This window comes from Falco cherrug, chromosome 12, assembly GCF_023634085.1.
Source record: "Falco cherrug isolate bFalChe1 chromosome 12, bFalChe1.pri, whole genome shotgun sequence".
NCBI classification, from domain to species: domain Eukaryota; kingdom Metazoa; phylum Chordata; class Aves; order Falconiformes; family Falconidae; genus Falco; species Falco cherrug.
This window is the reverse complement of record NC_073708.1, coordinates 20,249,889-20,275,329: the sequence shown is the minus strand read 5'-3', so window position 1 is coordinate 20,275,329 and position 25,441 is coordinate 20,249,889. Positions and strand designations below refer to the sequence as shown.

At 37.7% G+C, this 25,441-nt stretch overlaps 1 protein-coding gene across 16 annotated transcripts in view; it reads left to right on the top strand.

The window, feature by feature from the left end:
• ADGRL2 (adhesion G protein-coupled receptor L2) overlaps positions 1-25,441 on the top strand; it is a 394,069-nt gene that overhangs the window by 348,418 nt on the left and 20,210 nt on the right. For 12 of the 16 annotated variants that reach the window (XM_027802672.2, XM_055724261.1, XM_055724262.1 and 9 more), the window contains 12 exons: positions 422-1,222; positions 9,041-9,337; positions 9,889-9,992; positions 10,828-11,013; positions 12,050-12,088; positions 15,009-15,192; positions 17,139-17,261; positions 17,524-17,729; positions 18,809-18,982; positions 20,005-20,214; positions 21,205-21,425; positions 22,705-22,771. In XM_027802672.2, coding sequence (XP_027658473.1) covers positions 422-1,222; positions 9,041-9,337; positions 9,889-9,992; positions 10,828-11,013; positions 12,050-12,088; positions 15,009-15,192; positions 17,139-17,261; positions 17,524-17,729; positions 18,809-18,982; positions 20,005-20,214; positions 21,205-21,425; positions 22,705-22,771 — 2,612 coding nt within the window. The remainder of the gene's footprint in view (positions 1-421; positions 1,223-9,040; positions 9,338-9,888; positions 9,993-10,827; positions 11,014-12,049; positions 12,089-15,008; positions 15,193-17,138; positions 17,262-17,523; positions 17,730-18,808; positions 18,983-20,004; positions 20,215-21,204; positions 21,426-22,704; positions 22,772-25,441) is intronic. The other 4 variants (XM_055724263.1, XM_055724265.1, XM_055724270.1 and 1 more) reach the window with 1 other exon arrangement.

Genomic DNA, 25,441 nt, shown 5'->3' with positions numbered 1-25,441 from the left:
TGTGATATTTTTTTTTTTGACTGAAATGACCTAGCGCACTGCTGCACACCAGTTAAAAGCTCTGGAGCGTTAATGCGTACTCACTAAAAGTCTTAAGACGAAAATGCAAGAGTAGCTCTACATTTTCAGCTGTCTGTGTATGCCATTGAGCCTTGGTCTGTACTAGTGAAAACAGTTCCCATCCACTCTCCATACTGGTACAGCAAGAACATGGTAACTTTAAGAAAAGTGGATGATAAAGGGTGATAATTGCATTAATTATAACATAAGGTATAATCTAGTGCCAATTAAATTGATTTTTTTTTCTTCCTGACACAGTCATTATGATTTACCTACCTTTTTTTCTTTTTTTTTCCCTTTTTATTATAAGACAATCTTAATTTGACGTAATTCTTGTCTTACTTCTCTCTGTGACTGTTAGTTTTTGTTTGCCCGGGGACGTTGAAAGCAATTGTGGACTCACCGTATTTATATGAAGCTGAACAAAAAGCAGGTGCTTGGTGCAAAGATCCTCTCCAGGCTGCAGATAAAATATACTTCATGCCATGGACTCCATATCGCACCGATACTTTGATAGAATATGCTTCTTTAGAGGACTTCCAAAACGGACGCCAGCAGACAACATATAAACTCCCAAATCGAGTGGATGGTACTGGATTTGTGGTGTATGATGGTGCTGTCTTTTTTAACAAGGAAAGAACTAGGAACATAGTAAAATTCGACTTGAGGACTAGAATTAAGAGCGGAGAGGCCATAATCAATTACGCTAATTACCATGACACCTCTCCATACCGATGGGGAGGAAAGACTGATATTGACTTGGCGGTTGATGAAAATGGCTTATGGGTAATTTATGCTACAGAGCAAAACAACGGCATGATAGTAATTAGCCAGCTGAACCCCTACACCCTGCGTTTCGAAGCCACCTGGGAAACGACATACGACAAGCGGGCAGCATCCAATGCTTTCATGATATGTGGTGTCCTGTATGTAGTGCGGTCAGTGTATCAGGACAATGAGAGTGAGACCGGTAAGAACGCCATCGATTACATCTACAACACCAGGTTAAGCAGAGGCGAGCACGTGGACATTCCTTTCCCCAACCAGTACCAGTACATCGCTGCAGTGGATTACAACCCCAGAGACAACCAGCTGTATGTGTGGAATAACAACTTCATTCTGCGATATTCTTTGGAGTTTGGCCCACCTGATCCTGCCCAAGGTAAGAATTTGTTTTTTCTCATTTTTAATCTTTTTGTACTTCCATTCAGATAGCTATGTTATGATATCTTCGGTCCTAGATTTAGCTCTTGGCAGAAAGGTGAGGAGGGGTTCTTTGTGCCATGCTCAGCAGCACAGCGTTACAGTGATGCAAGGCAAATTTGCAGAACCTTTGAAGAGAGATACGATTATTTTATTTGGTTTACAGGCTTGTGCTTTTTTGTTTGGTTTTTTTGTTTTAATACAGGCATGCAGCTTTTCTGTGTTTGAGAATGAGATGGGGAATTGTCTATTCACTTTACACCATTAGTCAGTTTGACTTCTGTAGCTAAACTAAGTTTGAGTTCATTCACACTAAGCCAGAAGCCTGTTCCCATCCGTTCAGTGTTACCTGACTTCTGAATTGATTACAACATATATGTAGACCTTTTAACTTCTTGCCACCAGCAGCTGAGAGCATTGTCTGCTGGGAGGTCCCAGAGGAGATCTGTGGGGTTAATGTGCAATACCAAGCATAAGTTTTTTCCCACAGCCCTATTTTCATGGTTCCTAATGCCAGGATAGACAATTCAATTATTATTCCATTGGTTATTATATATTATTCAAATGATTATTCAACACCTTTTTAGCAGGTTTCTCAATAAGTCCATTACAATTGCAATTCAGCTCACTTTAAGTTTGGAACAAGTACCTAAAAGGAAAGACACTGAAAAAAGAGGAAAGAAAAACGGAGGTCTTTAGGTCTCAGAAATCCCTAAAAATTATATGAACAGGCACAGCCACATAGTAACATCTGCAGAGAGTAAATACCAAGAGCAGTGCTCCGTGGCAGAAGATGCTCGCAGGAAGGAACAGAATGTTGATAAGCTGCTTTAGCAATGGAGGTAATACTTCACTTCTCTCACTGGTATGCGTGTTTAGCAGCCATTTTTTTCTACCTCAAAAAAAGTAGTAATAATGGCTTCTCCACATGAAAAGTAGCTATCCTGCTTCGGCAAAGCTGATTCATGCACAGCAGGGCGATCTACATAGTGTGCGCACAGTTATATCAGCGTACACACCGCTTCTCCAGGTACAAAAGTACATAAGATGCAGCAGAATGAGGCAGTTTAGAACCAATACATTAAGGATCTCCAGAGCCAAGTGGCAATCTGTCCAGTCTGTCTCCCAAAGACCTCCCTGGCAATACATGGCCAGGGTTGAGGCAGGTTCCAGGTGTTTGAGGACCGAGCTCCAGCTGCGAGGGCAGCCGTCTTGGCAAGCTTTGCTCACTAAGTCAAGCTAGTCCGTTCCCCAGGGAGGCTTAGGGGCTGCACTTAGCAGAGACATACCCACCTAAGTAATTAGAAAAAATGGAAAGCTTTCGTGTTCATACATTCTCATCCATGTCATTTTCATTCGGTTTAACTGTGATGAAAAGGCATTTTAAATTCTCCAAAGCTTTAATAGTAAGAGGGGAGAATGGAGGTGCAGGCTCTAAGTAGCTTTTGCAGTACAAGCAGCTGCCATGAATGTTGCAAAAGCTAGTCTTGAAACCATTGCATTGAACGAAAGGTATTAAGGAAGAGCAGGGAGAGAAGAAAAGGCTTTGTGGAATGCTTCCTTTGCTTTAGCAAACCACCAAAGGTCTCCAGTAAGACATTGCATAGTGTTTTTATTATGAGAAAATCTCCAGGATCCTAAGTTACAGCACGTGTGCTGGCCACATCCCATCTGATACCAGAAAGAGACCTGGGCATCCACCAGCACCCCATCACGTTCCTATGTTCCTTGCTGGCACGCAAGACAGGGAGAAATAGTTTGTTCCAACCAGACCTAGACGAGAAGGGGTCCAGGACACACTGCAGGGTGCTTGCCTCTCAGCTAAGCTTTTTGCCCATTCACCCGTGAGGACACAGAAGGAATATTTTTTGAGTGATTTATGAGCTTGGGTTTTAAATGTGTTACAACATCAGTAAATGTATTTTGATTATGCCTTTCTAAAATATAGAAACCATATGAAAACACCAGGTTTGTGTGAATATGTGATGCATTTATTCATGAAAGGTGTTTTTCCTGATATGAAGCCAATGCCCAGTATTTCAGTGTTGCATGGATCTGTACATAGCAGATCTAAGAATACGTTTCAGTTCATTTCCTCTTTTGCCTAGGACATTTGCCTGTAGTTAAAGACTACTACATTAAAGGAAAAATTACCTAAAATGATTGTCCTTGAGATGTACTGCTATAAAACCAAGAAGAGATTCTGTACGGTTTCTAACTCTATATTTTATTTGTATTATATTCTCAGTTCCTCTTTGTTTCGGCATAAAGTCTGTATAAAATGAAGATCAGTCCTTCTGTTGTTAAGACAGTTAAAGGATCTGTATGTGTAATAACACACTTGAAGTTTTTTTCATATGGAATGAGATTAGATTTTCAGCACATTCAATGAAGGACATTTTTGTGTTTCTTTTGTTCTGGTTTGGTTTTTTTTGTGGTTCGCTCAGATTTCTTAATCATCTACTCAAAGACACAGGTGTTAGGATAACATTCTTTAAGTCACCTAACACAAGAACCTTCTTTTAGTGTCTTTTGCAATGGTACTTTAATATCAAGTATTTAATGGTGTCATAAGGTCAGTGCCTCAAAATTGGAAGTCATGGCCTTTTCTGTTCGAATGGTTAACTTGGGACCATTGTGGGAAACTCAGCAATCTGTATTCCTTCTGTTGCCGTGGGAGCAATAATGATATATAGACACACACTGATTCTTTTTTTTTCCCTCATCTATCTGTCTTGGCTATCAGTTCTTCTCTACACCATAGCACCCAACTACCGAGCGCTTCAAAAACAACAGTCTTTCTTCCTACATGAAAGATGAATTTGTCACATTTGAGTCACACTTTCGAGCTCAAGGGTTTACATTTGCTCCCAGGGCCAAAATCTTGGATTCATCCATGACCCCAAACCTGCCTTTTTTTCTCTTTGTTGTTTCTTTCATTTTAAAATCTGCCTATTGAAACCTCTGAAATACCACTGTAATTAACCTAATGTTGACCTTGCCCTTGCTGCAAACCTACACCGTTTTCTCCTTTTGCAACTGTCCATGTTATGTACTCCCCATATTCTTATTTTCTTAATCTTCAGGAGAACTCTTCAGATCTCTAGAACTGCAGATGCTGCAGCCTGGCTACTGTTTTACCCTGACAGTGGGGTCTGCTGCCCTTAGAATTCCCCCTTAACCTCATTCTTCATGTGTTGTTTTTTTCTTCTCTCTTCTCATGGGAATTATAGTACATAGATGTAGAAATGGTTTTCAGACATACAGCTGACAAGTACCACTCAGGTATTGCAGAAGAGCACATTTTCTAAGGGTAAGTGTAAAAATTGCATTTAAAAGTGAAAACTTTATTTTAGAAATAAAATAAAATATATTAGGCCTTGCAAAAAGCCACTATGAAAATTTGAAACAAACCTGAGGTTTTATATCCTTGGTAAATTTACTGGATATGTCCTGTAATTTTCTTTCTAAAGGAGGTATCTGAGGCACCAAATGAATCCTCACTGAAATAGGATTTTTAAAAGGAATTTCAAGTTAAAAGACCAGGAAGAATGAAGGGAATTTTCCCCCTAAAAAGTGAATATGAGCATTACATTGTAAGGTTTCCTTGGTAACAAAAAGAAGATAAATCCTTTTGTTCTGTGTTAGTCCGTTAGGGAGAGATTTCATCTACACTCATCCCAATTTGCGCTAACTGTGCAAACTGTTCAAACTGAAGTTGTCTCCCCCTTTGTACCATGATACCCATCATTAAGTTTTATTGGATCACTGCAGGAAAATATGGATGTTGTGAGTGTGGACAGAACAAAAACTCAGAGAATACTATCACCAAGGGCTTGAAATAATAGGAAACTAGTGCGACTAAATCTTTGTAAGACCAAGAATCTACGACCAAGTCATGCAGCAAATTGTTAAGTAAATTAGATCTTTACTGTTATATCAAATCTGATGCACTACAGGTTGATTAAAGAGTGGTTGTACAAGTAAAGACAACATAATGGGGACCAGATAGCACAGTTCTTGATCATAGATATTTTGCTAATTTTGTGGTGTATTTGTTATAAATTTCAGGGTGTAAATTTATAAATGGCTGTGTAAACATTTGGCTTTTGACTAAATGGAATTTGGCAGGGTCAATGGAGTACGGGCTAGCATAATAGCTGGAACCTATAGGTAATTAGGTGAGTCCTAGCAACTTCCCTGCTATTCACTGAAGCATGAAAACAGGCACACAGTGGTAATAAGCAGAAAGCAGGGAAGTCTGGATTTGCACAGGCTTCTGGTCGCCATTGCTTTACATGGCAGCTCAGTGTATGACACCTTTTGAAAACGAAGGCGGGCACATTGATTTTCACATGTCCAAACACAGTGAAATACCTCGCCTATAAGAGCATATACATTTAACTGCAAAATCCATGTAGCTGATTTCTAATATTACCTAGATGCCAGAGATGAAAATGGGACCATTAGTGTTTTCAGAAGTGGCACATTATCTGGGCATTTCAATACAATTTTAAATCGAAGGTTAGAGTTGTATTTTGGGTGCCGATTTTTTTTTTATTTGGCTTGGTTAGGGGTTGTTAAACTGTATTTTATGCCAGTTTAGAATAGAAACCTGTTGGCAAAGAATACTAGATAGCTTGTGTGCATTCTCAACGTCTGCTCTTCACTGTCAGTTGGGGAGACAAAGTTACTATTCCCCTGCTGTCCTAGGCAATTGTGTTATGTTTTTTATAGACATCACACTGTTAAACAGGTGTTAAGTTTTACTCCAGTGGTGTCTTCATTTTTAGAAACAGATAGTGTGCATAACTGTTTACATCAGCTGTTAGGAACTGCATGAAACAAATGTAAATTAATTACCCTCAACTTGAGTCTTTGAATTTACTTCCTATGGCTCTTCTTTTTTTTTTTTTTTTTTTTTTTTATTTTATGAAGACTGTCTTCAGCGATAATAATACACACTTATTCTTAAAAAAAAAAAAAAAAAAGGAAGAAGGCACAAGAGATTTTCGTTTTCTTCTAGGCTTGTTAAGCCTAATCAAAAAGTCCAAAATAGAATCTCACATTGTAAAAGTGGCTTTCTTGGTGTTGGACAAAAATTACATATCTTCAGCCTTGTAGAGGCTCACCCCTGCTGCTTGGAACAATAGGTTAATAACCTCAACATGGAGTATGTTCTTCTTTTTAGTTTCAGTATATTAATCATCACTGCCATTATCTTATACTGATAAAGCACTCCGCAAGACAGTGCATGGGAGCTCACAGATGCCACCACCCTCAGCTTTCGGAACAAGACACATCAGGTGGTGGCAGCTATCATGTGTCTTCTTGCAGCTTAGAAGAACAGCCTTGCAGATTAAGTTCCCCAACAGGTCATTAGAAACAAAATGATCTGCCTTTTAAAAGCTACATGTATTCCTTAAAGTGATGTGTTGGATCATTTCTTATTTTTTCAACCTTCTTCTTCCCCAGACTTCCAGCGCTGTCTGAAGTTTCCTGGTACATTCTTAAATATGCTAACTTGTCCATTTTAAAATTTAATTCAAGAGAAAATCTCTTAGAAATTATCTGTATTTATTTCAGTTTTGTGGGAGAAGTTGTCCTTCTAAAATGTGAGATTACAAATATATTTCTAAAATATGTACTACTACTAAGCTATGCAGGTCATTTTTGAATCATAGGTGATATTCTTTGAAATTTATTTCAATGGGTAGCATTAAAATTGTTCTACCTAAAGTTGTGTAATGACGGCAGGATATTTTAGCTCAGGGTGCAGCACAAAATATGTTCTGAAAATGGTTACTTCAGAACTTCAGAGAATTGTTATGAATTCTTACAGTGAGATTTTGCTCATGAGATAAAGCTATCCTAAACATTATAGGTTTTGAGTAGTAATTGCAATAATGCTAATACACATTTCAGTGATTAAGTATGTACTAATTAGCACGATATGTTAGGGGATGGATAGTAATAATTGGTTGTCCCCTGCATCGTTCTCCATCCCCAGCAGTCGCCCATTCTCCAGGACCTGATTCAGCAGACTTTGCCTGACACTTCTGCAAGTGATTGCAAATGCTTTTGACAAATGTTAATTGGGAAAGCACTAGAAGGCTGAATGCATTGTAATCAAAAGAAAATTACAGCAGTTTCACAAGATGTCAGGCAAGCACCTGCAGAACAGATCCGAGGATTTAAATAGGTTTCATAGTAGCTGGGCTGCACCACAAGTCCGGCACAATTACAGAGTTTTGAAGCAGCCAAGAATGAGACTGAAGAGAAGACAGCCGCTGAAGTTGCTTCTTGTTTTTGAGCAAAAGAAGGATGAGAAGCACATTGTTACATTTAGTCTTTAAAAACAAATCACGATGTTCAAAAACTCCACTCTAAATTCATATGAAAATAAATTCAGATTTGAGACTACGTATTATAACTGAAATACAATTGAAAAAGGATTTTGAAATAAATGTTATCTGCTGACCTGCTGAAAGTTAATCTTATTCAAAACACTAACTTTAAAAACATCTGCTGAAATGAAGTGAGACAGCTCTCCTTTTGTTTTTTGTTTATGATTTAATTTGGAGAAGTTGCATTGTCCAGTAAGTCAGGGTTCAAGGGCCTAGCAGAAGAACGAAGAAAGAAAAAAAGAAGCCACTTCATCTACTGAAGTTAATCCTAAAAATAGCTTAATTGATTTCTATATCAGTTAGGATTTAAAAAATACTTGATATGATCTTTATTCTCAGCACAAGGATCTGTGCTTTTGTGTGCCTATAACGCACTGTTAACACTAATGAAGATTTGGAAATAAATAATGATAAGTCTTTCAGTTGCTTTGCTCACTTGCATTGTTTCAGTCATTGCTCAGAGTACATTTGAAGGCCATGAATAGGAATTCCAGGCCGTCATCTCCACTAGCATTAACTGGTATTCTCTCTCCAAAGCCCGAGCCCTTGGCGCAGCTGGGGCTGCACCTCGGCAGCGCCCGCCATGTGCCCCTGCCGTGGGTCACTGGAGTCCCAGGCAGAAATGATTTGGCCTAAGCTGATCCTAGTGTTCTATAAAAGATTAAACTAGGCACTTGCCACTGGCTTGAACAAGTTGTGTCTTCATACCTGCTTTTATCAAAAAAGGATGTTAAGGCCTGCAATGTTCGAACATGAGAACACCACGTACATGCTAGCGCTGCCTCTGTTTGGAGCTAATCGGGCATGCTGCAGCTTTCTCAAGCAGAATGACTGCCGGGTAGGAAGATGTTATCGTAATTATTTTCCTGGAAGGTGTGTACCGAGTGACTTGAAGTTTTGGGGTCTGTCTTTTAAAATGTTCTCATTAGTTACAGCCCACTGCCTTTGTTGTTAAAGCTGGACTGCATTGTTTACGGCACACTGATTCCAATGATTCTGTCTATTGAGTTACTCCTGCAAAAGTGATTAAGTAATCTTTAATTGCTTTAAATGTGCTTATTATATACTGATAGCTCACTAGTACTGCCTTTCAGCCTTTAGAAATGTAACTATCAATTTTTATTATGGAAGGGATTATTTGGAGAATGTGCTGAAACATCATACTTGGTATGAGCTGGGAGTATAAAAAAAAAGGAATCAAAGTTGTATCTTAAGCACCCAGAATAGCAATAAGAAAAGAGTAATTTTAAGATAAAGGAAAGGAGACACCAGAGAGTCCTTTAAAACTACATAAATAACATGTAAAGAACCTTTTTTTATATAATTCTGAATTCACTGACTTTATTATTACTCTAATTTTCTCTGTGCAGTGCCTACCACAGCAGTGACAGTAACTTCTTCAGCAGAGCTATACAAAACCACAGTGTCAACCACTAGCACTACATCACAGAAAGGTCCCATAAGCACAACGTTAGCTGGAGGAACAAAGGAAGGAAGCAGAGGACCCAAGCTGCCACCACCCGTTTCCACAACCAAAATTCCTCCTGTGACAAGTTTTTTCCCTTTGCCAGAGAGATTCTGTGAACCGACTGAGGCCAGGGGGATTAGCTGGCCTCAGACACAAAGAGGAATGATGGTCGAACGCCCTTGTCCCAAAGGAACACGAGGTATTGCCTTTAAACATATATCTTGATTTCAAGTAGACATTTCAAAAGCAATGTGCCGCTCTCTCATGGTGAACTTTTTTTTTTTTTAAATCTCAAACTGTCTGTCACATGATTCTTTTGTTACTCGGAGAACGCAGTATCTACAGGCAATGGTCAAGTTTTAATCTGCAAACAGCATTTGAGCGTAGCCGCAGAATTACCTCGTGCATGCGCTTTTGAGAATCCAGGTCAAATTCTAGGGCTTTGCTTGAAGACTGTTGTGAAATATGCTTACAGCTGCCTTTCTCATTATGAGCTCCCCTCTGGATGAGCTCCAGGAAAAATCAAGGGCTTTTTGTTTGTTTGCAGAAAACGTCTGGTACTTTTCACTGACTTTTTTATTGCTGTTTGTAATCTACATTATTTCCTTACGTTTTTGTCAATTATTGTCAACTACTGCCATTAGCAGCATTCAGAATTTAACATTGCTTAGGAGCACAGTGCAGCCGATTTCCTGAATGCATGCAGAAAAATGGTTTCCATTTCACTGTAGTTTTCTACATCTGTTGTAGGAACTGCCTCGTATCTCTGCGTGGTCCTAACAGGAATGTGGAACCCCAAAGGCCCTGATCTTAGCAACTGCACCTCGCATTGGGTAAATCAGCTGGCTCAGAAGGTTGGTTGAAACCTTTTCATCTGGTGTACGCTGGTGATTAAGGATTTTAACTCTGAGCATTAATAATTTGGTTTATTGAAGCCGTCTTTATTACTCTGTGTTCATTTAAAGTAGGGGTTATGTGTACTTTGTGTGCAAAGCCCTGGCCAACAGTTGGGCTTCTATGTGTGTTTGGGTACACTCTCCCTCTAAGTTCGTGTATTGAATCTGTGATTACATGGTTTTATCGCTATTTAAAGCAAAGGAGCCTTGCTGGTGTTCAAAAATCAAAAGGTATATTTGCTTAGTAAATCAAATATTCTAAATCACGCAGCAAAAACTGTGGTATACAGCAAGGTTTTTTGGTTCAGCAAAAATTATACTGTAATAAATGGATCTTTGTCTGAATGCGTTAACAGTATGATTAGAGCACAGAGCCACTTTCTGTGTTTTCCCTCCCTACTGAGATTTACTAAGTTTATGAAAACTCGATAATTTGTTGTCAGTACCAGGCTACTTGACTTTCAAATGCCTCAAGCGCTAGTATGAACAAATAGATTTCTTACTGTCTGATAATGGCAGTAAAATAAAAGTGAGGATGAATAGAAGATCTAGCCCAAAAGTCCCAGTCTGATTTCTGGGTTTGATGGCTGTTAAGAACTGCTTTTGTGTGTCACAGATCTAAGAACCTTTAATCTTCTGAGATAAAGAGAACGTTATTGGTCTCAATTAGTTGCAGATTTCAATGTATGTGCAAATGGTTATTTCACCACAACAAAGGTACACGGGGAATTGGAATTAGGAGCCGCAAGCAGAACAAGGGACCCTGCTGAGATAATATAAATTGTCATTTCAGATCAGAAGTGGAGAAAATGCTGCTAGTCTGGCCAATGAACTGGCTAAACACACCAAAGGACCGGTCTTTGCTGGCGATGTTAGTTCCTCAGTGAGGCTGATGGAGCAGCTTGTGGACATCTTGGATGCTCAGCTGCAGGAACTGCGGCCCAGTGAAAAAGACTCGGCTGGAAGGAGTTATAACAAGGTACACACCTCCTGTCACCTTCTCCTGCTGGGTAACCATTGCCCTCGGGTTTTTTTGTTTTTTTCCTTTCAGAAGTATTAATCTATACTTTGTTCCCACATGCTTATAGTTCTGGAATAAACATGTAAGAGAAAAGAGCAGTAAATATACAGCAGGAAGTTGCAATTACCTTCTTTAGGGAATAAGATATAATTCACAATAGCTGACTAGTCCTAAAATACATAGCTGTGTCCCTTATTAAAATCTGGAATGCGTTATAACTAGCGTGAGGGAAATAGGCATTAGCTCTCAGAAATTCTGTAACAAATCAGTGTGTTTATCCAGTGGTCCTTTTAACCCTGAACATATAATAAAATCAGTGGGATTCTGCATAGGTGCAGGGGTTTATTTTAATCTGACTTCCTGCAGAATAGTAGCACTTCCTTATCTTTTTAAAGACATCAACATCACTTGCAATTGAACTTTATGAATATGCTTTAATACGCATATCTAAAAAACACAAATAAGTGTTTTCTCCAGAATGATGTTCAGAGAAAACTTACGTCTTTGTGGTTTAAATACAAATCACAAATGTTACTACCATTCCTCATTTTCTCACAGGAAATGCTGTATTTCTTGGCCTCTTTCTACATCAGCTTAGTCAACAAGCTACAAATAAAACATTTTTTCAGCCTCCTTTAGAGAGAGAGCTCCATGCACTCCTCTATTGTTTTGGCAGTAGTTCTACGTACAATCCCTAGTGGCCCTTAAAAGAGTTTTCCCAGAGACAGATCAACTGCACATACAGCGATTTTCTCCTTTGACCTTTTCACACAAATCCCACCGTTTTGGCAAAGATACCTGGGCACCTGCATAAAGGTTGGGGAGAAACGTTTCCTGTGTGGTGTTTTTTTATAGTTGTCACTGGACAGAAACTAGCTTAATGTCCAGGCTGTAGTTCAAATTCGGGATTTGAAACACCAGACTAATTTTTTGATATTTCTGCAGCTTTCCAGAATGTGTCTAACTTCTGATTTTCTTTTTTCTTACTAAAAAGCTCCAAAAACGAGAGAAGACATGCAGGGCTTACCTTAAGGTATCTCTCCTGTGCTGTCACCCTGCTTTCTCCCTGCTTCAGCAACCTGCCACGCTTTATCATCTTGCTGCATGATCCTATGTATTTCAGTCTTTGATAAATGTGTATTGTGCCCCATATCAACTGTACAAATGTTGGCTTTGCACAGGTACAACACTCAGAAAAAAAAAAAAAAAGATCAAAGTTTATACCTCTTTTACCTCAACTTGTTCAAAACTAAAGAGCTGAAATGGTTATTATCTGAATTGGAAGTAACATCTCTCTCTCATAATACAGCTTTGGGTAGAGGGAAAAAGCTGGCAACTTAATAGAAATTATTTCAGCTTGGTAGTATTTTATATCAAAGACTGTTTAGACTTAATTTGCTTGCATGAAAAATGTACATTATACAGCCTGCTTTGTTCTTTGTGTATTGTTATACCTAGTAAAATCACTCTTTCTTACAGTTTTAAGAGTTGTTACAAAGGCCAGATTCAGTGACTTCCGGATAAAATGTAAAGACAAATATTTCTCTAACTGTACTAGTAAAATGTGTGCCACATGTCCCGTTAACCAGGCTGTACGGAAGGCACGCCACACATTGCTACCCAGCTTTCAGTTTCTTTCATCTGCTGTAGAATGGTTGTCCATAGTGGCCAGCTCCTGCTCTGCAGTACAATGCCAATAATGCTACTTCGTGCCTGTGAAGAGGAGAAAAAAACTCCTAGAACAGATTGTGTGTGGCTCTGAAAAATTTTATTGCACATAATTTCAGAGTTTCTTTTAAAATACTGATTTTTACTTATACCCTCTGTGATAAATGTTAGAATGATTTTTGAAAAGAACTTTGAAATACGTTGTAACATAATAAAATAATTCCGACTCCTACTGAAGAAAAATTTCTCTGTGCAGGGAACTTCTGTCTTTTATCCTGCAGCCCTGGAAGTGGATGGGAGATGTCCAGTTAAGCAAAAATTTGACAAAAATAAACAAAGATCTGGGGAGAAATTTTCTTCTCAAATAATAATAATTGTAAAATGGTTTTATGAGAAAATATTTTTTAATAGTAAAGGGAAATCCAGCAGGTGTGGTTTGAGTAGGCTGAGCTTTCTTACTTCATTTTCAATGGTAAACATGAACGTCAGAAGAGCAGTAATGGGCTTGTTCCAGTGGCTGCATCACAGGGCTGTGCGGTCTTCCCACTGCCCGCTCACCTCTGTCTGAGAGGAGGGAATGCCTCAGAAACATTACTGGGCAGGTGATCATTTCCCACAGGAAAAATGCAGAGTTAAGATGACCCCGTAATAAATAAAAAGTGGTCCATATTAATGAACGCATACCATCAGCACTATATGGCGATACACAGGAAACCGTAGCGCAACCTTAATTTCCAACCGGTGTCATTTTCTGTAGGTCTCAAATGGGCTTCTCTGCTTAGATAAGACTGATAAACCTCTTGAAATTACAAATCAAAAGCTGACTTACGCTATGCAAATGAAGCAAGTGCCCACTTTGTGACAGAGGATTCATTTGTACTTCAGATTAGAGGCTCCAATCTGTATTTCTTGGTGACTAATGAATCTGGCCTCTGCAGACCAATTTCTGTTCCACTCTAGTTAATGGCTGCGGCAGTATCAGTGTGAGCATTTTGCCTATTCTGTCTCCCATTAGAGAAAGAAAAAAGGCTTTAATGCCACTTCGAAGTATCTTCCACCTGCCAGGAAGGTCATGGTCGCTCACAATGCAGGCAGAAAGAGGATATTAAAATGGATTAGGCTAATTAATCTTGCTCTGACAATAGCCTTGACCAACTTCTCCTATTCGTTTATTTGCACGATACAGTATTCCAGACCAACATCTTTCTGTTTGTACAATGTGTTCTGTTTCCATTCCCGATGCTTTTAAATTGATCAAACAAATTATATATATGCTTAATGACACATTATGACTAGGTAAATGGGACAGAGTAAACAGGGTGTTTCAGCAATGCATGGCGTACTCAATGCACAGCATACTCAATGCACAGCTACATTATGCATTAATGTAAGAGCCTGCCTTCAATTGATTAACTGATTACTCTGATTGATTGGATTATTTTGTAAAAATAATGTAATCATGTCGTTGAATTCTTCTTCTTCCTTATTTACTGTTACTTTATATGCAGCTTAATGAACCTTAAAACATGATGATAGAGTTGTTACAAGAAAGACTTTTTAAAATGGCAGCTTTATTCAGTTTTACAGTTTTGCCTTCACTGATAACAGGGACAGTCAGTGGACATCTTGTTTGCTCTATTGATTTCCTTTTTTAACTGACCTTTGTGCAGGAATGGGAGTTAGTAATCCTTTTAAGTATCTGTGAACAGGTACAGGAATAGGAGGGGGAGTGAGAGTGGCTGGGGCTAATTTATATCCACTGAGTCAGCTTCATTTCATGCCTCCTGTAATAAAGAAGGCAGTTTGTCATAGACAAGGAGTTTATAGTGCTATGGCTCTATGAGCTGGACTAAGTTCCTAGAAGAGTATTATTGTCATTTTAGCCTAAACTGCAGAATGCCATTTTTGGTGTTCGCTTTTTGAAATACAACTTACACATTTTGGCATTAACTTTAAGATGAAAACTTCAGGCAAAACTTCTGGCATTTATTCTTACATTCTCCAGCACATTAATAAGCGTCTATATATCTGACACAAGACAAGTCAAATCTGCATGTTTACCACGTAGAGACCACACAGTGCTAGTGGCTAACTGCACTTCTATTAATGCTAATCCAGCGAGAGGATGGAAAATATTTTTATGTTGAAAATAGTTTTCTAGTGCCATTAAATCACAGTAAATCATTCTGACAGTTAAGTATTATAATTGTCACCAGATAACGCTGGAAATTTTCCCCAGCTGCCTAGGGCAATCAGACCTAATGATAGTTTTCTAATGAATGCAGGCAATTGTGGATACAGTGGACAACCTGCTCAGGCCTGAAGCTCTGGAGTCCTGGAAGGACATGAATTCTTCAGAACAAGCCCATGCAGCCACAATGCTACTTGATACGTTGGAAGAAGGGGCTTTTGTCTTGGCTGATAATCTCTTAGAACCAACCAGAGTCTCAATGCCCACAGAAAATATCGGTAAGTAAAATTCTTTTCAAGTGTAATTTAAAGCGCTGTGCGTTGCTTTGTGCAAAATCAAGATAAAGTAGTCCAGACAGAAACATACTCTTTGAAAGCCAAGCCGCACAGCATTTGGTGGAAAGGTAATGCTCCTAAGCGGGGGAGACATGCTTTTCTTGTTCAGTTCTTCAAAATTAGCATTCTTCTTTAGTGTCATTAATACAGTGTAAAATGGAAAGTAGTTGATGTTGCAGAGTTGATTTACCACTGAAAAATCATTAGCTGAATGTATGGATATGAAGGGTGCTTAAATGGCAGAGTATGGATTTTTTGAGGTAACTGCTTTCTGTAGAGCTGCAGAAATGCTTTCCTGTTACTTATAAACTGTTCCTAATGAATTTAAATTACTTTTTTGCAACATACACTGCCAGTTAAATATTTTAGGCACTCGGAACATAGACCAAATGTTTATATTAAACATGACTGCCTTCAGGTAAAAATGTGCTCAGTGAACTACATCTCCCATAATGCAGAATAACTATGCTCCAGAGACCACAAAATAGCTGAAGATAGTTGGAGCATAATTTGGAATTTGAGTGGTGACAGAAAAATGAAGGGGTTTGGTATTAGAGGTGTGCATATATTGGTACGCAAGATGTGTTAAAGCAAAAATAATTGCTATGCATAAAATTAAAATTCCTTCATCTTATTACAGAGATTAACGTAGTCTCAGCGAGGTACAAGGAATCTGAAAGTTTGCTATTTTAAGGGGTGCTGAGATGGAGACTTGGAATAGACTGCAGAAATGAGGCTTTTCACATTTCACGTCTGCATATTTCTAACTGTAGAAGATGATTCTGCCTATTTTTTGAGTAGGAAGATACTGGGATGGGGAGAAGTGTTACAGTCCATTTTCAAAGTAACTGCACATTTATTTCTGAAGGAATGTGTGTGGATTCACAGAAGGTCTCTGTCTGGATGTACACAAACAGTTCCATGGACCTCAGTTGACTGTCTGAACATCACTTTTTGTGATAAACTGTCTTCAAGTCATAGTAACACATTACTGATGCCACGGAAGACTGAATTCACAGTGCACATACATATGCGTGGCTTAAAGAAAAAGAAATCATTCCCTAATTTCATACCTTTTGTCAGTCTATAGTTTAGATCTGTAGTTAGACCACTACCATTGAAAGCTAGATTTCCTGGGATATGTAAAATCATATAGGTCAAATTGACCACTCTGACCTATATGATTTTACATACCCCAGGAAATATAGCTTTCAATGGTAATCCCATGAAAGCTCCCTAATATACAGTGTCTTATAAAATTAATACTTAAGTAAGGCTGAGTGGCATCTAAGTTTTCAATTTAAATATTTTCTAGCAGAACCAATAAAATGGTTTCCTGTATACTTTTATACACAATTAGATTTAGGGGAAAAATCAGATTTTTTTTTAGATAAAAATACTGATTTAGCTAAATACATGGCATAAGTATACTTAGGTATTCATTTTCTGACTTAAAAAACTCCTTATGTCTTAATCAGTACTTAAAGTTCTACATTTGTTAGCAGAGCATAGACCTCAGGATCTTCAAAATTAACATTTCTTTGCAACTTGTGTGTGGTATTTTTAAGTCGATGTTTTGAGGGCATAAATTAAAACAAGGTTTGATTTCATTTTATTACTATTAAAGTGCTGTCATTTCAGTAGTGTGCACTGTGTTTAGCTAAAGAAATTAACTGTGTGCTTAAAACATGCCGTACAGATCTGTCTTACAGCGGCAAATGAGGACAGCAGTGTGGGAAAAAGAGTGGGGGGAAATATCGTCACGTGGCATATTGCAGTCTGGCCGAGAGACTTTCTCTATGTTCTCCTCTTTTTACCACCTTTTTTTTTCCTCCTCCTTTTTTTTTTTTTTTTTTTCCTTTTATTTTTTTCCCCTCTGGTCTGCTTAGTTTTGGATGTTGCAGTGCTCATTACTGAAGGCCAGGTGCAGGACTTGAAATTTCCTCAGGGCAGTAAAGGAGGCAACTCAATTCAGCTCTCTGCGAGCACCGTGAAACAGAACAGCAGGAACGGTGAGTCTTGGGCACAGAGCACTGAAACTCCATTAACTTTTATAAAACTTACATTACCTCCCCTAGTTAAAATATCAAAACACAACAAAACTGCTCTGTGGCTTTTTCTGGAAGGTTGTGGGTACCTGGTTGTTTTCCTTAAATCCATAGCCTGAAAATGCGTCTCTGTTTACTGATGCTTTATTGTTAGTTCATTAGAGTGCAGGTTGCTGTCTTTTTGTAGACCTCTGTGGCATGACGATGGCATTTTTTTCTTCTGTAGGATTAGCAAAACTGGTTTTCATCATTTACAAAAGTTTGGGGCGTTTTCTCAGTACTGAAAATGCAACCATAAAGCTAGGCAGCGACTTTGCTGGGCGGAATAGCACGATCGCAGTCAACTCCCACGTCATTGCAGCCTCTATCAACAAGGAGTCCAGCCGGGTGTACCTGACTGATCCTGTGCATTTTACGCTGGAACACATTGATGTGAGTTACACTAATGAATTAATGGGAAGGTCATAAAATCAGCAAGAGAGAAAAGCAATGCAGAAAAACAACCTTTTTTCCATTTGAATTTTAAATGTTGGGCTAGGTCAGAGACACAAGCTTAGTAAAGTCTGTGAACATAAAATTAAATGAGCCTGGTTCAGTGATTATTAGAACTTAAGTGTATTCTTAATGAAAGCTAATTCAGTAATCAACATGAAAATGTAAATGACTAATTTGTTTCTAACTGAAAATTAACTCTTACCTTAGTAGCAGGGTAGAAAATAACAAAATTCTTGATTGTATGCTGTAGCAAGTTTTAATGACGCTGTAATTTTTTACGTTCATTTTGGACAAAGTTCTGGAAGCCTATACAAATTGCTTAAATGCATTTATCCAGTGAAGAATAAATATTATATCCTGGCTTGTTATACTTTAAATTTGTGTATGTTTTCTTCATGGTAATTTATTTAATATTTTTTTTTGCTTATTTAGTTTGGTTCTTTCTGTTTTCACATCTCACATGGGGAAAGTAAATAATCACAGCCATGATAGAGAAAATATGGTTTGGTTTTGCTCTAATTTTGCCTCTTTTTATGAATCTGGTTCGATTGTTTTTCATCAAAATAGATAGGCATTGAGAAATTAACTTTTTTCTGAAGTCTGTTCACATGACCTTGGCCTGGCCAAAGGTGAGAATCAAAGGAGAAAGATCATGTTTTCAAATTCTCAATTATACGAAAAATATCTTCAGAATAAATTTGCAGTCCTAATGTTGAAGAAAGCAAAAATGGCTATAATGTACCATCAGTGCATAAAATCGTAAGATGGAAATTGTAATTGTTTAAAATTGGATCTACAGTAATTGAGACTACACTTTAGAGTGTTTCGGACTATAAAGTCCCTTTTAAACTAGATGTCTTCCTTGTATAACATAGTCCACAATTTTGCTGATGAAAAACTTTATTGTCCGAAACATGCAAAGTTTAATCTAAATTACTCTTTACACATATTAAACAATTGTTATTGCCATCTTAGTGTGTGAAATCCTCATTTTATGTTATCCTTTTATCTCCCAGCCTGACAATTATTTCAATGCAAATTGTTCCTTCTGGAACTACTCAGAGAGGACTATGATGGGATACTGGTCAACTCAAGGTTGCAAACTGGTTGACACAAATAAAACTCATACAACATGTGCTTGCAGTCACCTAACCAACTTTGCAATTCTTATGGCTCATCGGGAAATTGTGGTAGGTAATGATGTTTCTAGCCATTGGCAGGGAACAAACTTTTAAAGATTTAGCTTTAAATTTTTAGCAAGATTCAATATTGCTGAAGTTTCCTAACTATCTGTAGCTTCTACCCACTCTTGCCAAAGCAGTTCACTTTCTGTAGTACTTTTCTTCCTCATCAATAAAGTTACAAGCAAAATAGCAGGAAAGAAGATGAAGGAAGGACAAGAGTTTTCTTCAAGTCATATTTTAAAGTTACTGACCAACCTTACAACCATTTTACTGACTCCCCATCAGTACAGCTGGAGAGTATCTGTAGGGGCAGCTGTGCAGGCTGTTCCCTGGAAGCGCAAGGGCCAGCTCTTCTGAGAGCAGGAAGGTCAAGGAGCTTCCATAGGGGTTGTTTAAATGCCTGCTCATACTCTGAGATTTTGTTGTCTAGTTGAAGCACTTACTGGATGTCATGGGGTCTGGAGCATGCAATATTTGCAAGGATATGAGACTTCTCATAAAGCTATTGTATTCAGAAAGGCTGCTGAAAAGATAACCAAGATGACAAAAGTGATTATGTTCCAACTGAAGCAAGGAACCTTCTTTAGCTAAATGTGAAATTAGAGTCAGAATTACACACGTAACATATTCTGCATTTTGTCCTAATTGTGTGTAAATCATTGCTTTCTTCTCAACTTGGAGTTGCAGGTCTGTAGGAAAGAACGTGTACTTTTATAGGAGGTCCCAGGGAATGCTTTCCTCTTTGTTTATATCGGAGCCTAGAGGTACTTTCAAAGTGTTACTTCTACTTGTTTTTATCTGATTGTAGAAAAAGTAGAAATGCGATCTGATCTGGCTAAAATAGTCACATCTTTGCTCTCAGACCTGCTCCTCTAGGAAGCTGACCTGAAACTGAGAAATTACTGAGTACATTTTGCCCATCTCATGTAATGAACAAGTAACTTTTCTAGATGCTACCTGTGAAAATAGGTTTTTGTTTATACTCATAAAGAGTCATATTAATTTTCTCCATTCTTGGTTATTTCTAGTACAAAGATGGAGTGCACGAATTGCTCCTCACTGTCATCACCTGGGTGGGAATTGTCATCTCTCTTGTTTGCCTGGCCATCTGCATCTTCACATTCTGTTTTTTCCGTGGCCTGCAAAGTGATCGTAACACTATTCACAAGAACCTTTGTATCAACCTATTCATTGCTGAGTTCATTTTCCTAATAGGCATCGATAAGACAGAGTACAAGGTAAGTTTTCTCTGTGTGTACTGATCTGGTTCTCTGAAATGACTGTTTGAAATGGATTTGAATTAAAACATGACAACACAGCCAAGCTTTCGGCATTCTGACACAGCAAAGCTGAAATAAAATCTCAGTATGAAAATAAGACAGACGTGTTCATAAATAGTATTTATACCCATCAAAACTATCACTGTGGCCTTAATTTCCCACTTACTGCAATGTTTGTCATTTTCAGTTGAGAAATATTGGCTGTGAAGGAAGCAGGTGGTTAAACTTTTGAAAGAGGAGATGAATGTATATATCTTTTCTCTCTATATTCATATGTCTCAACAGCTACTGACTACCTTATATATATATATATATACACACACACATTAGTACAGAGCCTTATCTATATATTTACGTTTTCTACACTGCACGTTCATGCAGGTTTTTTGGCAGTATTGGTGAAATTTAATTCTGAAGTGATTCATTTGGGTTGAAATCTAGTAATTCAGTGTAGTTTCATCTAGAACTCAGCCAAAGGGGAGAGAAATTGGATTGATTTCTGTTACGACAGTAGAGGCTTCCAAATTGCATCAGATAAAAATGGCTTGGTGGCCGCTTCATAATTTTAAATAAGCAGTATTACATTATGCATCTAGAACCAACTGTTATGTCCTGGATTATCTAAACTGTAAGTCCTAAAAATTAAAGAGTGGTTTAGAAAATTGAAAAGTCTACTCTATAATTGAAGGGGGTGCGGGTGGGGGTGGTGGCAGTAAGGGCACAATTTCCTTATGTTCATTCACACTGTTTAGCGAATTTACTTTATGTAGCTACTGAGCACACACTAGTATTTTCAAATGTTCAGTATCTGTTTTCAGGTAGGGAAAATGCTCCTGAATTTGTGAAAGATCTCTGATAGAAGTATATCCTGTTCTATTACACACTATTGGAGATGTAACGATGTGAAGATTTTATGGTTCATATTTCCATCTTTCTTTTTCTTTGCAGATTGCATGTCCAATATTCGCAGGTCTCTTACACTTTTTCTTCCTGGCAGCCTTTGCCTGGATGTGTCTAGAAGGAGTGCAGCTTTATCTAATGTTAGTAGAAGTATTTGAAAGTGAATATTCTAGGAAGAAGTACTATTATGTTGCTGGCTACCTCTTCCCTGCTACAGTAGTTGGTGTCTCAGCAGCTATTGACTATAAGAGCTACGGAACAGAGAAAGCGTAAGTAATTGCAAGTGACCTGAGTGTTTTTCAAGTGAATAATTTTTTAAAGCCTATTAGCTGTCAGAGGGTCCCTGACAGACTAAAATACCATCTGAAAGCTTTATTGGTAAGAGAATGGCAATGCTGTGCACAAATTACAATCAAGTCTTTTGTAATTCTCTAGGTTCAGAGGATTTATACTCTAGAGAAGCCGATTCAAAATTATGGTCTTTCTTTTAACACAAAAGATTGACCTGAAACAAATTGAAAAAGTAAATAACTTTTTGGTCTCAAATGTATATTAAGTAAAAATTCTCAGCTTAAAGTATCTGACAGGCCTAACCACCCATTTTTAAGCTAATGCTTCATTAGATCTCTTTGTTCAGCTGCCCCTCTAGCTAACTCTTGCCCTGAATTGTAACAGTACAGTATTCCAAACCATATGTTTCATTTCCATAATATTTTACCAGGCAAGTATAGCAGGATTAAAATTAGCCACTGCCTTTTATTTACAAAAATACGAAATAGAAAGTGACAGAAGGTAGACAGAAAAAATTTCTGAGGATCTGAGTTGCTGGAGGCATGAATTTGCCTTCCCATAGTGTTTACTTTGTCCTTTGATGAAATTAGTTACAAAATAAGAAGTTACTGTTGCCTACAAGAAAGCTGCTTGATTTTGCTACTGATGAAAGACAAGTAAGAGCAATTCAACTGGGACGTAGGCTGTATGAAAAAAGAATCACCAAGTGAAGTTGGCCCTAATAGGTTTACACGTCATTTAGTCTGGTATCATATGTATTCTTTCTCTACTGTTCAACTCCCGGTTGGTGCATTTTATTTATACCATTTTAGTTTTCAGCAGAACATGGCATCTGAACATTTTCTGTCTCGTGTTCCTCAGGAGTAAGCACTTTGGATATGATACAAAGTTAAAAGTAGGTTTTGAAGATTACATGGAAAAGCTGTGAAAAATATTTACTGTTGTTAGATTTATTAGTCCATGATAGCACCTGTGACCAAACCTTTTGACTGAAAGGAGAGCAAGCTCATTCTGATTTTGTTTCTTCTTATGTATTAACTATTTCTGATGATGTAGTTTCAAGTTCAATAGTGTTATTAAACAGGACGCATCAGAAGAGTTTCAGGTTGAGAGAAATTGTCCGTGGACTAAGTGGTACTGTGCAACCTCTATCATTTACTGACAAAATGTTAGCTTCAGAAGTATTTTTGCACTTTCCATGTACTGAACTAAAGTTCTAAAGCAATTCACTTCTCATTCTCTTTTTTTCCATGATAGTTGCTGGCTCCATGTAGATAACTATTTTATCTGGAGTTTCATTGGACCTGTTACCTTTATTATTCTGGTAAGAACTTTGTTTTTTCCCTTCCTTCTAGATTGCCTCACAGCAAAATTAAAAAGATTGAATAACATCTGTCAATACTATCCTTATTCACAAGACATTTCATGAAAATGCTTACAAACAATTTGTAATGTGACCAGTGGTTATATAAATGTTTAGAAATCTTTAAAGAGTGCTGACGAAATGATTAATTGTCAGAGCTGTGGTGGCACTTCAGCATAGCCATTTTTTGCTAATGGCTTGAACTCTGAAGGTCATATTGACATGTGTAGTCATAGTCATATGAAAAATCAATGAAGTACTAAACACAAGGGTTTTTTTAAAGAAACCATTGTTATTGCTTTCAATTGCGTCACTATTGTGCACATTCCAGAATTTAACTGCTAATTATCCAACAGAATTATCTCTAAAGGGCATTCTAATGCACTGGATAATTAAATGAACCTTATATTTCATTACACTTACACAGTATTTGTATGCGTATTTGCATATGTGTATGCATATTTTTCCATGACTACTTCTGTGTGTATTTATGCTACATGTAATGCATGTCAGGTACACAGTTCATCTGTTTTAGTATAAATAGTAGAATATTATGTAACCAGTAGAAAGCATACACATGTTCTTGCAGTCATTTGAGTAAAGTCGTATGCATGCACACCCATCTGTATACCCACAGCTGTGTGCCCCATTGTCCATTTAAGACTGAATGTTTTGTTCATACATCAATTATCCATTCTCTGAGCACTTCCAGGTAAAAAGCACATAGTCATCTGTCAACCCAGGGAAAAAACATCTCTCTGTTATTTCAGACTAATAATACCAACACCGCACAACATAAGAATTTGAAAGGAAAGTGAATGCAAGATGCACATTTTGGCTCATGTTGTTTTTCTCTGCTAGTTTTAAAGTCTAGTCTTTAAAGCCTGGCTATACGTGGGAAATATTCTAGAAGGCTGGTGCTGGGAACATAGACTATGTACATAGAGAGTTGATAGTTTGGAAGGATGAATTAATTTGTTTCCATGCTTTTGAAAGTCTAAATAGTTACCTGTTCCCCTGCCTTTATACAGTAGTAGAGTTGTGAAATGTTAACAGAAGCTCAGTTCCCTTGAATTTCGAAATTCAGAAATTGTATTCTGTCATAAATATCTTTTAGCCTGAAGTACATGCATCGGGCATAATTTTGAAATTTCTTTTATAGATCTATATGCCAGATGTACTCTTTCAACACTTTTTGTAGCTTACAGTTTACATTACTTTTCCATGTAAAAATAAACTGATACTTTGTTTATGGATCTTTCTGTAAAAAAATGTACCCAGCTAATCTGTTGTAGTTACTTTATTCCTTCCTGGTATCTTCAGTGTTGAAATAAGATTATGTGTATTTAGGATGGTTTTACTCTTTGTTTATACCAAAAACTATTTCGATCCTTGAGCAGTCACTTCAGAAAAGATAGTTGTGCAGTGTAGAAGTTGCCTGAGTTCATTGGCATATTTTCAAAGAATAGGCATAGATGCCAACGCTTGTGTGTATGAGTTGAATTAGAAAAATTATAGTGTTTGTAAGACTTAACTATAGGCCATAAGAATTGTACAGAGTTTATTCTAAATGCATTTAAATTAAATCAAGTCTCAGGATGATAGGGATTCTTTTGTAATTAAACCTACAATTACAATTGAAAAGTATGCTTAGTATTTTCTATATGATAGTATTTTTCAACACAAAGTTGTTTCTTGCAGTTGTAATCATTACTAGAAAATTGTTCTAAGTTTCATGCCATGATAGTTCAGTTACCTCAAGTCTGATTGTGTGGTGATAATTTTGCTTTTTGTGTCTAGCTTTTTGTTTTATCGTTACTTGGGAGTATTTTGCTAAGTCACCTCTATTTCTCTCCTTTGCTTTAAAATAACATTTCACATGGGAGGCTTTGGGCTTTGCTGACGGCTTTTTCACTTCCTCATAACCAGGTCAGAGTGAGAATAGAGGTGAAGGACATTTAATCATATTGACCATGTACAGACATAGTTCACTATTATTTACTGGCCATGACATTATTATCCTCCAGCAAATCATTTAGGCTGAGACGCAAAAGGCCTTTGGGAGCAGTATTCCCAACTTCAAAAATATGAAACAGCAGGTAGCAATCACACCACAGTTCCTGGGAGTAATTCTTCTCTAGCAATTGCTTTGCCCTCTAATTGTCCCAACTGAGAAAGCAAGAGAGACCAGAGGAAGAAGTGTGAGAAGTGTAATGGCTGAAAAATAGTAAGTCAGGTGCGGTGCAACCGAAGAGCCATATTTGTAGTGTAGCTTACTTAGTGTCAGTAGCATGTGAGAATTTCACCTTGGTAAGCTTCTTAGCACGTTAATCAAATCACTTCTGATTCCCAGTTTAATAGTACTGTCAATGCACATGAACTCTTTTTTGACAATATTGCTTACTACTTTTATTTACAAATTCTTCTCTGAGTTTAGAAGCATTTGCACTTGTATACAGGTTTGTACAAAATGAGGATGGGAAGTATGAAATTCCTCAGTACGTCTCTTCTGAGGAACTTTCAACTTCACTGTTTCCATAGCCTGTCATGCCTTTGGGCACCAGGGTTATCATATCTATGAGAAAAGAGCATGTAAGTAATGAGCGGTGGGAAACCATTAGTATGCCTGAA